The following is a 13,863-nucleotide window of genomic DNA, read 5'->3' as shown; positions in this document are numbered from 1 at the left end:
AAACGCTGGGACCATGTGCTTTTCTTTCCTACAGGAAAAAAGCACCTTTCATGTCCAGGTGCCCATGGCCAAAGTTGGGAACCCACCTCCAGTATTCCCTATGTCCATGGATAGCTCCCAGACGAAAGCTACCAGGAGAAACAAGTCTGGCTGGTCTTGGCTTCCAAAGAGCTGGTTCTCATCTGCCTTTGAAACACTGAGGCTCTGTGCTTTCCTTCCTAATATAGAGAACTCTTCTTCCTGTCCAGGCAGCTATGGCCAAAATTGAGATTCCACCTCCAAAATTCCCTATGTCCAAGGATTGCCCCAAAAAGGTGATAAAAAGTAAAAGGTGCCAGGGGAGACAAGTCTGGTTGGCCTGGCCTACGGGTGGCCACCTGTAATCTTCTTCCAAAACACTTGGACTTTGTGTTTTTCCTTCCTACACATAAAACCGTCCATCTCCACCAGGCACCCATGGCCGTAACTGGGATTCCACCTCCAAAACTCTGCACATCCAAGGATTGCTCCCAAGTGAAAACTGCCAGGACAGACAGATCTGCCAGCCCTTGGCTTCTTGGGGGCTGCCTCTCACCTGCTTTTGAAACACTTGGGCTCAGTGCTTTCCTTCCAGTGGAAAAGAACCATCCTAATTATCAACGCAGAAATGGTGGAATGTGGGATTCCACCTCCAAAATTCCCTATATCCAAGACTTGCTTTCAGACAAAAGTTACTAGGACAGAGAGGTCTGGCTGGCCTTGGCCTCTGGTGGCCACCTTTCATCTGCCCCTGAAACATCAGTGTTCCATGCTTTCCTTCCTATGGAAAAGAACCGTCCTTCACCTCCAGGCATTATTGTCCAAAATTGGTATTCCACCTCTAAAATTCTCTATATACAAGAATTGCTCCCAGACAAAATCTACCAGCATCATCTAATCTGGCTGTCCTTGGCCTCTGGTGACTGCTGCTCATCTGACCCTGAAACACTGGGGCTCGGTTGTTTCCTTTCTATGGAGACCATTGTGACACGATGGGGACCCTGTGGAACCAATGGGCCACAGTCACACTGCAGGGTACCAGGGATCCCAGGGCCATTGGGACACCTCAGGGACTCATGGAACCAAGGGGATCACTGTGGCACTGCTGGGCTGCATGGTCCCAAGGGGCCAGTGTCAAGCAGCAGGGCTTTGTGGAACCAAGAGGCCATTGTTGCATTCCAGGGATTTGTGGAACCAAGAGGCCATTGTGATCCTGCAGGGCACCGTGGATCCATGGAGACCACTGTGGCATTGCAAGGGCCCCTGGAATCATGAAGACCATGGTGACACTGCAGGGCCCCACAGAACCAAAGGGCCACTGTGACCCTGCTGGGCTTCATGGAAGCAAAGGGGCCACTGTGACTCCTCAGAAGCAAAGAGAACACTGTGACACTCTGGGGCCTCATGGAACCAAGGGGACATGGAACATATCTGGCTGGTTTGGCCTCCCAGGGGCCACCTGACAGGTCCAGCTGATCTTGGAATGCTGAGGGTTGTCTCTCATCAGCCCCTGGAGCACTGGGGACTCTGTGCTCTCCTTCCTATGGAAAAGAACCATCCCTATTTCCAAGTACCCATGGCTGAAATTCATAAGCTCTAAAAGGCTCCCTATATCCATGGGTTTCTCGTGGCCAAAAGCTGCCAGGAGAGACAAGTCTAGCTCATCTTGGCCTCCCAAGGGCTGTCTCTCATCTACCACCAAACACTGGGGCTCAGTGCTTTCCTTCCAGTAGATTAAAACTGGCTTTCTCATCTAGGTGTCAATGGTGAAAACTGGGATTCTATGTTCAAACTTCTGTCTATCCAAGGATTCCTCCCTGACAAAAGCTGCCATTACAGACAGGCCTGTCTGGTCTTGGCATTTAGTGATTTTCTTAGACTGTGAGCAGAATGTTTTCATTTCTAAACAACTTAGAAAGGGCCCAGAGATCTCCCAAGATGGAGTTTTGAAGCTTCAACTACATGACAACAATAGAGGGACAAAGGAGCTCAGTGCTCACAGGAATGGAGAATGAGGACAACAGAAGAAAGCCCTGTGAGGGATTGGAGGGTGGTTTCACAGATGGTGGATCCTTTTGATATAGCAGAGAAGAGCCAGAGAAAGAAAGAATTAATGCCAAGGACACCTGAGGAGGCCCAGACTGAGAACAAAGAGAAAGAAATTTCTGCCCCAGGGCAGGGCTGTGGTGCAACTGTCATGGTTTGAAAGCAAAATGAGTGAGAGGCTCCAAGTCAGAAATACAATTTAACAAAAAAGAACGGAAAAAGGTAAAAATAAAATAAATGTGATAACACGAATGGCCACTGACAGAGTCAGAATACAACCCGAGCAGGAGGGTGGAAGCAGTCCAGATAAGATGGTCTTCCTGAAGCAGTGATCCTGTACAAAGGTCTGGTAACTCTGCTCCTCTGGGAATCCAGTGGGTCAGGGGTGCTTGCACTGTCCCACCTACCAGCTTATATCCAGGTGAGAATGCTTGGCTCCTCCCCCTGGGCAGAGCATCTCACAATGGGATGAGGAGTGTGAAGTGGGTCCTTGATAGCCCATTAAACAGAGATAACTCCTGGAGGGAGTTACCTGTGAGTCATGGGCCAGGCGTTGATGGGCCATTAGCAGAAGGGGCAGGGGCTTGGGAAAACACTGCCCCACCTGGTTTCAAAAGTTCATGAAGATGGTGATAGAATAAATACTTTGTGTACATCCTACACTGCAACCCAGGACAGCAACACATCCCCCAGAATGAGTCTGGAGCAGCCCAAGGCTCTGTGTGGCCAGGCAGAGGCAGGCAGGAGGCAGAGCTGTCAGCAAAGGAAGGGCCCAGCCAGGTGGGGCAGCCGGGGGATGACGACAGCCTGCAGGGACAGAGGCGCAGGGCAGGGACACCGTAGGACAGCCTGGGCTGCAGAGGGCACAGGGATGGGCAGCAGCTGCAAGGCCCTGACACAGCCAACTCCTGCAGCACTTGGGCCATGGCTGCTGGGCCTGGGCCTGAGCCATGAGCAGGAGACAAGTGACCCTTGCAGCCCTGGGGCCTCATTGCCTCCTGGGCCCTGCTCAGCAGCCTGGCGGGGGCCGCCCCATGGTCCTGCCCTTGGCATTGCACATCCCCACATCCCAGTGGCCTGGGAAGAGCCCTGAGCACTGAGGGGAGGGACAGGATGTGCCTTGGCAGGGGCTGGGGCTCAGGCCTTGGTTCTCTGGATTCCTGAAACACATCCAAGTTTGGTCAGCACCAGAGACACCTTTGCCTTGTTTGTCCCCACCTATCATCACTGCCTGCAGTATTCTGCTCTAACTGGAACCTGGGGACACTTTCTCAGTTGTGTCCCTCAGGGGGACCCATTAAAACTTCAAGAAATTTTGCATTTTTTAATCTGACTTTGAGTTCTTCAGAAGTTTTTTGAACACTCTCTCAGGGACTGAGTTGAATGTAAACAACGCCAAAGCCCCAAGAGGTTCATTAACGTCCCTGTGCTGTGTCTGTGCTGCTGAGCTGGGCTGGGCTCCTGGCACAGAGGCAGCTCCCGGCAATCAAGAAGAGCTTCAAAAAGACATTTCTCCTCAGGAGCAGCTCCTCTCCCAGCCCAGCAGGGCTGAGGGCATTGCCTGCAGGTACCTGAGAGCAGTGAAGCAGACAGGGGCTCAAAGCAGCTACAAGGACAATTCTGAGCTTCATCATGGAGAAATCTTGACCACTTCTGACACAGTAAGTTTCTGGCTGCAGGGATCTCCTAAAGCTGACCCAGGACAGGACTGACAGCACTGTAAGGATGGCTCTGCTGCCCTTTCTGCTTTGGGGGAGGATGTGCTCCAGAGCGGGGCTGCCCTGGGCACCATCAGAGGGACAGGGCAGGATGGCTCCTGCTGCCAGGGATGGCTGCAGGGGCTGAGGCTGGGGCTGCAGCCAGGGCTGCCCAGGGCTGTGGTGCAGAGCAGGTGCTGCAGCCCTGAGGGCTCTTGGCCAGGCCAGGGCATCTGTCACCTGCCAGGGGCAGCTCTCAGCCTGCCTGGGAGCTGCCCATGGACTGTGGGGAGAAGTTGGAGGTGGAAGGAGCGACCCCCATTGGGGCAGATTCCTCCTGCTGTGGAGAGGGTGCTGCATGGCCAGGGCTGCTCTCAGCTTTCTCCTAAAGGAAAGGGAAAGGGGCTGTCGGGGTTGTCTGTATCACTGAGACTCCTGCACTGTCACCCTGGGCATCAGCAGATCTGCCTCAGATCTCCCTCAGAAAGTGCCTCCTCACCCTCCTCTACCTACAGACAGCACCAGCAGCACCTTGGCTTGCAGCATCTCTGCTTGTCTGAGCTGCCCTTAAGGCCCTGGTGCCAGGGAGATGCCCCTGGGCAGTGGTCTGTGCTGGGAGGGGTGTGCAGGGCAGAGCTGAGCCCCCAGGGCTGGGATGGGCTCTGGGAGCACTGGCAGGGACAAGGCTTGGATAGGGAGAAACAGCTGCCAGTAGACCCAAGTCCAGGCAGCAGAGAACAAGAACAGCCCTTGATATCCCTTCCTGTCCAGCTGTACAGGGAAAAAGAGAAGGATTTGAAGAGAATGACTTTGAAACAGGAGCCTTCAAAAAGTCCAGTTTATATTTCACGCATCTTTGATCACCCCGAAAAAAAAGGGAGCTGAAATGAACACAGGGCCCCTGTGTGGGGACCAGAATGCCTGACTGCACTGCGGCAGAGGAAGCTCTGTGTTTCCTTTGAGCATCCTGGTTTCCGGACTGAGACCACTGCTGATGAAGTGGATTTCTGCTCCTTTAAACAAAGGGGCACTTACTTATCATGACAAACCAGAGCTCGAAAATATAAAAAAGGTAAGTGAAATTTGCCCAAAGACAGAGATGTAATTTCCAGTGAATGTGTAAGTAAATCGCACAGGACTGACTCAAATAAGTTTGTCCCAGGTTGTCACTGTTTTCTTTCAACAGTCCACGATTCCCAGAGTGATGAAATGTCCAACAGCAGCTCCATCAGCCACTTCCTCCTGCTGCCATTGGCAGACACGCGGCAGCTGCAGCTCCTGCACTTCTGCCTCTTCCTGGGCATCTCCCTGGCTGCCCTCCTGGGCAACGGCCTCGTCATCAGCGCCGTGGCCTCCAGCCACCACCTGCACAGCCCCATGTTCTTCTTCCTGCTCCACCTGGCCCTCAACGACCTGGGCTCCATCCTCACCACTGTCCCCAAAGCCATGCACAATTCCCTCTGGGACACCAGAACCATCTCCTACTCAGGATGTGTGACTCAGCTATTTCTGTTTGTATTTTTCATTTCATCAGAGCTTGCCCTGCTGACCATCATGTGCTACGACCGCTACTTGTCCATCTGCAAACCCCTGCACTATGGGACCCTCCTGGGCAGCAGAGCTTGTGCCCACATGGCAGCAGCTGCCTGGGCCAGTGGCTTTCTCAATGCTCTGCTGCACACAGCCAATACATTTTCCCTGCCCCTGTGCCATGGCAATGACCTGGGCCAGTTCTTCTGTGAAATCCCACACATCCTCAAGCTCTCCTGCTCACACTCCAAACTCAGGGAACTTGGGCTTCTTGCTGTTAGTCTCTGTTTAGGTTTTGGCTGTTTTGTGTTCATAGTTTTCTCCTATGTGCAGATCTTCAGGGCTGTGCTCAGGATCCCCTCTGAGCAGGGACGGCACAAAGCCTTTTCCACCTGCCTCCCTCACCTGGCTGTGGTCTCCCTGTTTATAAGCAGTGGCACATTTGCCTACCTGAAGCCCCTTTCTATCTCCTCCCCATCCCTGGATCTGGCCCTGTCAGTTCTGTACTTGGTGGTGCCTCCAGCCCTGAACCCCCTGATCTACAGCCTGAGGAACCAGGAGCTCAAGGCTGCAGTGTGGAAACTGATCACTGGACGATTTCAGAAACACTAAACTACTGGGCAATTTCTGCAAATCACTTGTAATAAAAGTCTTCTTTGATAGCACTTGTTGATTTGGTTGTCGTGATTTAGTCTTTGTTTAGTTTCCAATGGTGTTCACAAAGAGAGGCCCCTGTTTGTGTCCTTGCTTGTTTTGATTGTCTCCACATTTACTGTGGCCCCAGAGTGCATCACTGAGGGGCTGTACTCTCAGTAATTTTAAATGAACTAATTTATCTCTGAGCAGACTTTTCTCAAGATCCTCCTTTTATTCCCTTCTCTGTCACTGCAGCAGCAATGTCTGTGTGCAGAGCTGGGGCAGATCAGGGCTGGCACAGCAGCTGTGCCCAGCACCAGCAGCCCTTGGTGTTGTCAGTGCTGCTCCCGTGGCCCTGCCCCGCTGCCCTCCTGGCCCTGGTGTTGCTGTAGGGCCTGAGGGCTCTCGGGGCCGGGCACAGGGCTGGGGGTGGCAGTGCCGGGGCTGCAGCAGGGACAGGCCATGGGCACTGCTGGGGCAGCGCTGACGCCTCAGGGCAGGGCCTGGGGGCTCCAGGCTCCTTGCCCAGGCTCTCTCCAGAACACGTCCAGGCCAATGCTCAGCACAGAAAAGCCCTGTGAGCAGCCCCAGGGTGGCCCTGGGCAGGCTGAGGACAAACAGCATGGCTGGGGCTCTGCAAGGTCCCTGGGGGAGACGGGAAGGAGCAGCAGAGCAGGGGCTGATCCATCCCCACTGCACTGGACACCCCAGGGCAGCGTCCCAGAGCGTCCTCATGCACCTGCCAACAACATCCCTCCTCTGCAGCCCTGGCCTCTCCCCCAGCTCACACAGGTGCAGGATCCTTGCAGGCACAGACATGGCAGCACTGGCTCAGGAGCCCCTGTTTGCACTGCCCAGAGCAGGCGTGAGCACCCCCATGGTGTTGGTGTGGGGAGATGAACCTGAGGGAGCACAAATGCCATCAGCCTGGGGCCAGGAAGGGCTGGGGGACAGGAGGGAAACTCCTCACTTTTGTCATGGGTTCTGAGGTCACACAGAAAGTTTGTTCCCATGAGCTGTGAGTTTCCTGTCCCACTGCAGACATTGTTGCTTAGAGCCAGGGCTGCCTGGCAGCCACTCCCAAACTGCCCTGAGCATTTCCTTTGCTTCACCTTTGCTTTCTTTCCTCTTTCCTAGTCCAGATTTCTTCCTGCTACCCATTCCTGTCCCCTCCTCTGCAAACATCCTCATCCCTGTTTGCTCTTTCCTCTCTGACCTCACTCCCCATTTCAGTTCCTGAGCTGGCAGCATGAGAACATCCCTTGGGGATCCGGATCACCCTCCAAGAGCTTCAGGAATTGTCTGCAGTGTCCTGCAGTGCCTTGAGTTAAGAATTTAAAGAGTTAAGATTTTACTTAAGGGATAGAAGCCATTTATATTGATTAGGATTTAAGTAGAAGAGTAGAGATGAAGTAGAAGTATTCATCATCATTAGATACTTAAGCTAGACTATATATAACATATTACTTGCTCCTTTTAGTTGTGTTTGTAGAAGCAAATAAGATAGATGGACCGTTGAGATAATGGAAGAGACCATGACTGCACCTGGACACAGAAACTAATTGGAACCCAGCAGGAGTTTGGACTATGCCCAAGAGGCCTGCCAACAAGGTGAAGGTAAAAAGGTCACCTGGAGGAAGACTGACTTCATCCTTCAAGACCCATTTCAAAGACCACTGGTCCAATTTGAGAGAAGAATCGGGCAGGTGTAAAAGGACTTTAGGCTCATTTTAATATGATGAGGGGATAGGCAGTGCTAGGATTAGGCCTATAAATAGGCATTTTGAGTAATTGAATGAATGTGTAAGACTTTTGTAAATAAATAGAGGGCTAGAGCTTTGTGATTGGTGGACATGCCTTTAGGAGGCTACTCCCATGCCACCCAAAGTCAACTAAAGCACACCACTTTCTGACTTTCACTAGTTAGAGAGTCTTTTGTCCATGATCTTATCAATTTTATGCAAATCAATTGGTGACCACAGCAGGACTGGGTTCTGTTTGGCTGTGAGAGCAGTTTGGGTCATGGACCCCTCGGGGCACCCCCAGGGATCTCCCTGGAGAGAGGGCTCTGCTCCCCGGCTGTTCATTGGGGACAGACAAGAACTGCCAGAACTCTGGACAAAACGGTCTGATCAAAAATTGAAAATTGTGGCCTATAAGGTGTACGTGTGGCCAGGAGGCTGTTGGTAAGTTGTGGGAGACATCCCACACTCAGCTCAAGCCTATGCAGTCTGCGTGCAAGTTACAGTGGGATTTGGTTGCCAGCAGAGGAATTTGTCGAGTCAAAGAGGGCTCACTAGTGGTTCAGGGAAAATTTGCAAACATTTTGGGATATTAGGTGTAAACTTCAGCAGATTTGGAGGCCAGTGGGGGCAGAATTTGAAGACTTTGCTAGATGAGGCATGAAGAGTTTTCAGCAATCGAGAGGAAGGATACAAAGAAGGCATGAGAAAACTGGTAGCAGCAGTAAGAAAAAAAGAAATAGGGAGACATGGGCAAGGACCACCAAAGCAAGGACCACCCCGAACAGGGAAAGACCAATGAGCATTTTGTAAGAAATTTGGACACTGGAAAAACCCGTGCCCAGAACAGAGAAAGGGTGATGATCAAAGAAGAGGAGACTGAAAAGGGGAGGAATTGGTTGCTCATATCAAAGACTGAGGAGGACTGGAGGATCTTACCCTAGGGGACCCTCTGGTTATAATCAAGCTAGGACATAAAGAAAAAAAAAATAAAATTTGGGGGACATGGGGGAAATGTACTCAGTGTTAAATAAAGCTTTAATACCTGTAACAGATGATTATGTCAGGGTAAAGGGGGCAACTGGCCAACCTGAAAGAGCGTATTTTTGTAGACCGTTGAAATATAAACTTGGGAAACAATGGGGAATTCATAAGTTTTTCTACATGCCCAATGCCCCATCAGCACTTTCGAGTAGCGATTTATTGGAGCAACTAAAAGCAAAGATAATATTTTAAAAAAGAGAGATTATTTTGGATGTCAAGGATCAACAATATGTGGAATTGTTAAGCTTAATGTTCACAGCCAATGAAACCAAAGATGAAAGTGAAGTACAGAAAAACAGGAAAGTAATGGATCAGATATTTCCTGGGGTATGGGCTTCTAACATGCCAGGGAGGGCAAAGAATGCACCTCCAGTGCAAATTAAAGAAGAAAATCAACCAGCTAGAGTTAAACAGTATCCCTTTAAAAAAGGAAGACAGGGAAGGGATTACCCAGTAATTGATCCTAGCTTTTTGCAGATGGGGCTATTTAAAAGAGTGTCAGTCTGATTTTAATACTCCTGTTTTAACTGTTAAAAAGCCTGATGGGTCATACTGAGTAGTCCAGGATTTCTGGGCTGTTAATAAGATAACTGAGGATTTAGACCCAGTGGTTGCCCACCCTACACATTGTTAACCCATTTAACACCTGAACTAATTTGGCTTACCATTTCAGATTTGAAAGATGCTTTCTTTTGCCCTCCTCTCCATGAGACCAGCCAGAGAATTTTTCCATTTGAATGGGAAAGGCCCAAGAGTAGGTGCAAAACCCAGTTCACATGGACAGTTTTACTCCAACGATTCAAAAACTCTCCCACGATATTTGGAGACCAACTTGCAAAAGATTTGGAATCCTGGTGAGGCACTGATTTAGAAGAATTAAAGACTGTAGTCAAAATAGATAGTGCTGAGATAATGTAGCTAGGACTTCCCTTTTGCTAACAGAAGCCAGACTGAAGAAACTGATAAATCTTGGAAGGAACTGATAAATCAGGGAAGCTGTCAAACCAGGCTTTTGCATCCTGAATAATCAATAGACCTCATGAATACAATACAATGATAAATCAAACAGTCCTGGGAAAAACAGGATTTAGCTGTCACGAACACTAAAGGTTAAAAGGCAAGGGAGGAAGACCCATCTTACTTCATTATTTTGGGACCCCACCCTATAAAAAAGACCATTTCAAAGAACAAACTACGCATGCTTGATGGCTTTTTGGGCTAATTACCGTACAAAGCAGGGAATGGGAGGCACCAGAGTTATGAATATGCATTTGTAGTTTGTGTATTCAATACTCCTGTACATAAAAGACCCTGTGATGATCTGTAAATTGCGTGTGTGTTTTTGGGAGCGATCCCACACGCTGCCCGGTGTCATAATAAACATACACTTTCTAACTATAAACTGTTAGAGAGTCTTTGTCCGTCATACTTGGATACTGGTATTAGATCAATATCCATAGGTTTTTTTAATAATTCACCTCCTTCTTTAAAAGAATATTTAAAATCTCAATAATTTTATGATCCCTGTACCCCAAATATCCTCTGACCACCACTGATCTCTACCAGCCCTTCTCTGTTTGTGAACAGCAGCAGACAGAGCGTTCCTTGGCAGTGGGAAGAGAAGAAAACCTCCCCAAAGTGCAGCTTGGAAGGTTCAGCCTGGAGCTGAGGAAAAAGAAAAGTCCCTGGCAGGGCAGAATTTTGGTGCAGGAGGTGTCCCAGCGTGAGGCTGGGCCATGGGCTGGCTCTGTGTGCCAGGAGCCGGCAGCGCTGGGTGCAGGGAGCCCAGGGAGGGCACAGAAATGCTGGGCTGAGAAATGCTGGGGGGACAGCGAGATGGGCGTGTGCAGCCGGCCAGGGCACAGCAGCAGCAGCACAGGGGGCACAGCCTGCAGGACACATGGCCAAGGGCTGGGCAGGGCTGGCAGGGCCACAGGCAGCCAGGCCTTTGTCCCCTGGGCTCTGGCAGCGCCTCTGGAGGCCCCACAGGAGGAACTTTCCTTTCAGGGCCTGCACTTGGCTTCTGCCTGGCCCCTCCCTGAGGAGGCTGCCAGGCCTTGCAGCTTGAGGACATTTGTCCTTTCTGCCCCTGCCGTCCCAGTGCCCCACTGGGAGCCCCGAGCCACCTGCGAGGGACAGGCCCTGCTGTCCCAGCCCTGGGCTCAGCCCTTGGCCTTTCTGCTGCCTCCAACCAGCCCAGGCCTTGCTCAGCATTGCAGTTCCCTGCTCACAGCCTTGGCCTCCCTGCAATCCTGCCCTCAAGGATCTGCTCTCCCCAGTCCCTGGGGAGCCTTTGGCACTCCCTGCCCTCCCTGGGGCCCCGGGATGCTCCAAGGGACTTGGACTTTTGCTTCTGACTCCTTGAGCAGCTTCTTCCACCTTCTCTCAGTGCCTGGGGCTCCTGGACTCAGCCCCAAATCCAGCATGGGCTTCATGAAAATACAGAAAGCCTTGAGGAGCTCTTTGTCTTCCTTCAGTTGTCTTCATGTCTCCAGGGCTTGTGCAGCTGCTTGGAGTCAGTTTGGAGTTCTCTTAAGGAGGCAGATTTCAAATTGCATGTCATGATTTATTATTTTTTTAATCAAAGGTGTAATTTTTTAAATTTTTCAATTCTTATAAATGGTGACTGAAGCATTCCCCAAGTCAACTTAATGATGAATGTTTCCTTAGGAGGTCTGAGCACAGAGAAGAATGAGCCCCTTGTGTTCTGACCCTGCTGTTTGGACAACCTGCTCCTCACTCAAGGTCACCATGTCTGACATTGCCCACCCTGGGACTGAAATCCCAGCACATTAAAAAAAGAGTGAGTTTTTCTTGATAATTAAAACTTAATTAATTAGTAATAATATAATCATATATTTCTTATTTATAATATCACTCTGTATTTTATTACCTATTTTCAATACGTATATTAAAAAACTATACAGTTTAGTAACCAAAAATTTTTGGCTATTTATTCTAAGCAACACAATTTGCTTAATTTATTAATTGATCATGACTGGCTATTGATTTCTCCCTCTCCATGCTAATAGGACTTATGGGGTTTTTTTGTCATTTTGTCATCTTTTTAATCATTTACTCCAACAGCGAAAAAAGGGCCATTTTGGGGTTCATGGAGGCATTTCTGGGGCACATTTAGGGCAGTTTTGAGTCTGGGAAGGGAATCTGGAGAGAACTTGAGGCTCTGGAGGACACCTGAGGGAGCCGGGTGGGCACTTGGAGGGGCACTTAGAGATTCTGTCGGACAATTCGGGGTCCAGGGAGCACTTGGGGGTCCAGGGAGGCACTTGGGGGTCAGGGAGGGGAATCTGGGGCCTTCGGGGTCCGGGCGGGCACTTGGGGGGCTCTGAGGGGACTCTCTGGGGCGCGGGGGATGATGGGAGTTGTAGGCACGGGTATGACACGGTTTAACGGGGCCGCGGAGCATCACGGGAGTTCGAGGCGCAGCTCCAATGGCTCTCAAAGGGGGCGCGGGGCATGACGGGAGATGGAGTCACGGCTGGAAGAACGGTTTTGGTTCACCGCGGAGCATGCTGGGAGCTGTAGTCCCGGAAGAGGCTCGAACGGGGCGATTGTGGGTCCGGGAAGGCACTTGGGGGACACTTCTGCGTCCGAGCCGCGACTTGAGGTCCTCGGGGGGAACGTAAACGGTTCGGGAGCACTTGGGGGGGAGCTTGGGGAGCTCTGTCTGGGCTCTTTAGGTCGCGGGGCACGGCAGGAGGTTTAGGCATGGAACTGTGTTATGAGGGGCTCTGAGGCCGCGGGGGATGGTACGAGATGAATTCCCAAAAGTGCCCGTAACGGGAATCTGTGGGGTTGGAGCATTCAGGGGATCTTGGAACAGTTTCTGGGGGTCCGAGTGGGCGCTGAGGGGACACCTGGGGATCCTGGAGGGTCTGGGGGACACAACTCAGTTCGAATGACTTTATTTGCTGATAAAACATATGAATTGTATTTAAAAGTTTATATTCTACAGGCATAAGTTCCATAGGCACAGATATCAATAGACATAAGTGCAAAAGCTGATATTCCATGTAAGAGAATGATGTTCTATACTGTTAAGAGCAAAACTAAACCAAAACAAAGAAAAACACAATTGGGGTTAACAATGAATGAGAAAGGAACAGAAAAGGTTGTTATGCCACTGTAAACTTTCATCTGAGTCTACATTTCAAATAACACAGACACCCTGTCTGAAGGAGGATTTCTCCTCAGGAGAAATGTCTTTCTGAAACTTTTCTTGGTTGTCAGGAGCTGCCTCTGTGCCAGGAGCCCAGCCCAGCTCAGCAGCACAGGAAAAGTACAAGGACTTTAATGACCCTCCCGTGGATTTGGTGTTGTTTACATCAGACTCAGTCCCTGAGAGTGTGTTCAAAAAACTTCTCAAGAACTCAAAATTAAATTGAAACACTGAAGTTTCTTGAAGTTTTAATGGGAACCACAGAGAGACTCAATGGGGAAAGTGTCCCCAGGTTCCAGTTAGAGCAGAACTCTGCAGGCAGTGATGACAGGTGGGGACAAACAAGGCAAAGGTAGTCTCTGATGCTGACCAAACCTGGATGCGTTTCATGAATGCCAAGGGCCAAGGCCTGAGCCCCAGCCCCTGCCAAGGCACATTCTGTCCCTCCCTCAGTGCTCAGGGCTCTTCCCAGGCCACTGGGATGTGGGGATGTGCAATGCCAAGGGCAGGACCATGGGGCGGCCCCTGCCAGGCTGCTGAGCAGGGCCAAGGAGGCAATGAGGCCCCAGGGCTGCAAGGGTCACTTGTCTCCTGCTGATGGCTCAGGCCCAGGCCCAGCAGCCATGGCCCAAGTGCTGCAGGAGTTGGCTGTGTCAGGGCCTTGCAGCTGCTGCCCATCCCTGTGCCCTGTGCAGCCCAGGCTGTGCTACGGTGTCCATGCCCTGCGCCTCTGTCCCTGCAGGCTGTCGTCATCCCCCGGCTGCCCCACCTGGCTGGGCCCTTCCTTTGCTGACAGCTCTGTCTCCTGCCTGCCTCTGCAAAGCCTTGATTCCAAAATGTTTGATTCCATTTTTACAGTGCCCCTGAAGTTTTAGCACTGGGACAACTCATGCAGGGCCTGCTGTCTCAGTGAGGACTGGTTGGAAGACAGGACGTCATCTGGCTCAAGAGTGCAGTCATAGAGAAAAGA

The 13,863-nt window shown here is 50.8% G+C and overlaps 1 protein-coding gene across 1 annotated transcript; it reads left to right on the top strand.

Moving 5' to 3' along the window:
• Positions 1-4,970: 4,970 nt before the first annotated feature.
• On the top strand, positions 4,971-5,903 carry LOC310923845 (olfactory receptor 14J1-like; the record flags this gene model as incomplete). The annotated part of the gene is made up of 1 exon (XM_083885770.1): positions 4,971-5,903. One exon carries the CDS (start codon positions 4,971-4,973, stop codon positions 5,901-5,903), a length of 933 nt encoding a protein of 310 aa, XP_083741896.1.
• Between the last annotated feature and the right edge of the window lie 7,960 nt (positions 5,904-13,863).

The sequence above is a fragment of the Zosterops lateralis genome, assembly GCF_965231275.1.
Source record: "Zosterops lateralis genome assembly, contig: HAP1_HAP1_SCAFFOLD_443, whole genome shotgun sequence".
NCBI lineage: Eukaryota > Metazoa > Chordata > Aves > Passeriformes > Zosteropidae > Zosterops > Zosterops lateralis.
Note: the sequence above shows the minus strand (reverse complement) of the source record. Positions and strands in the feature narration are given on the sequence as shown.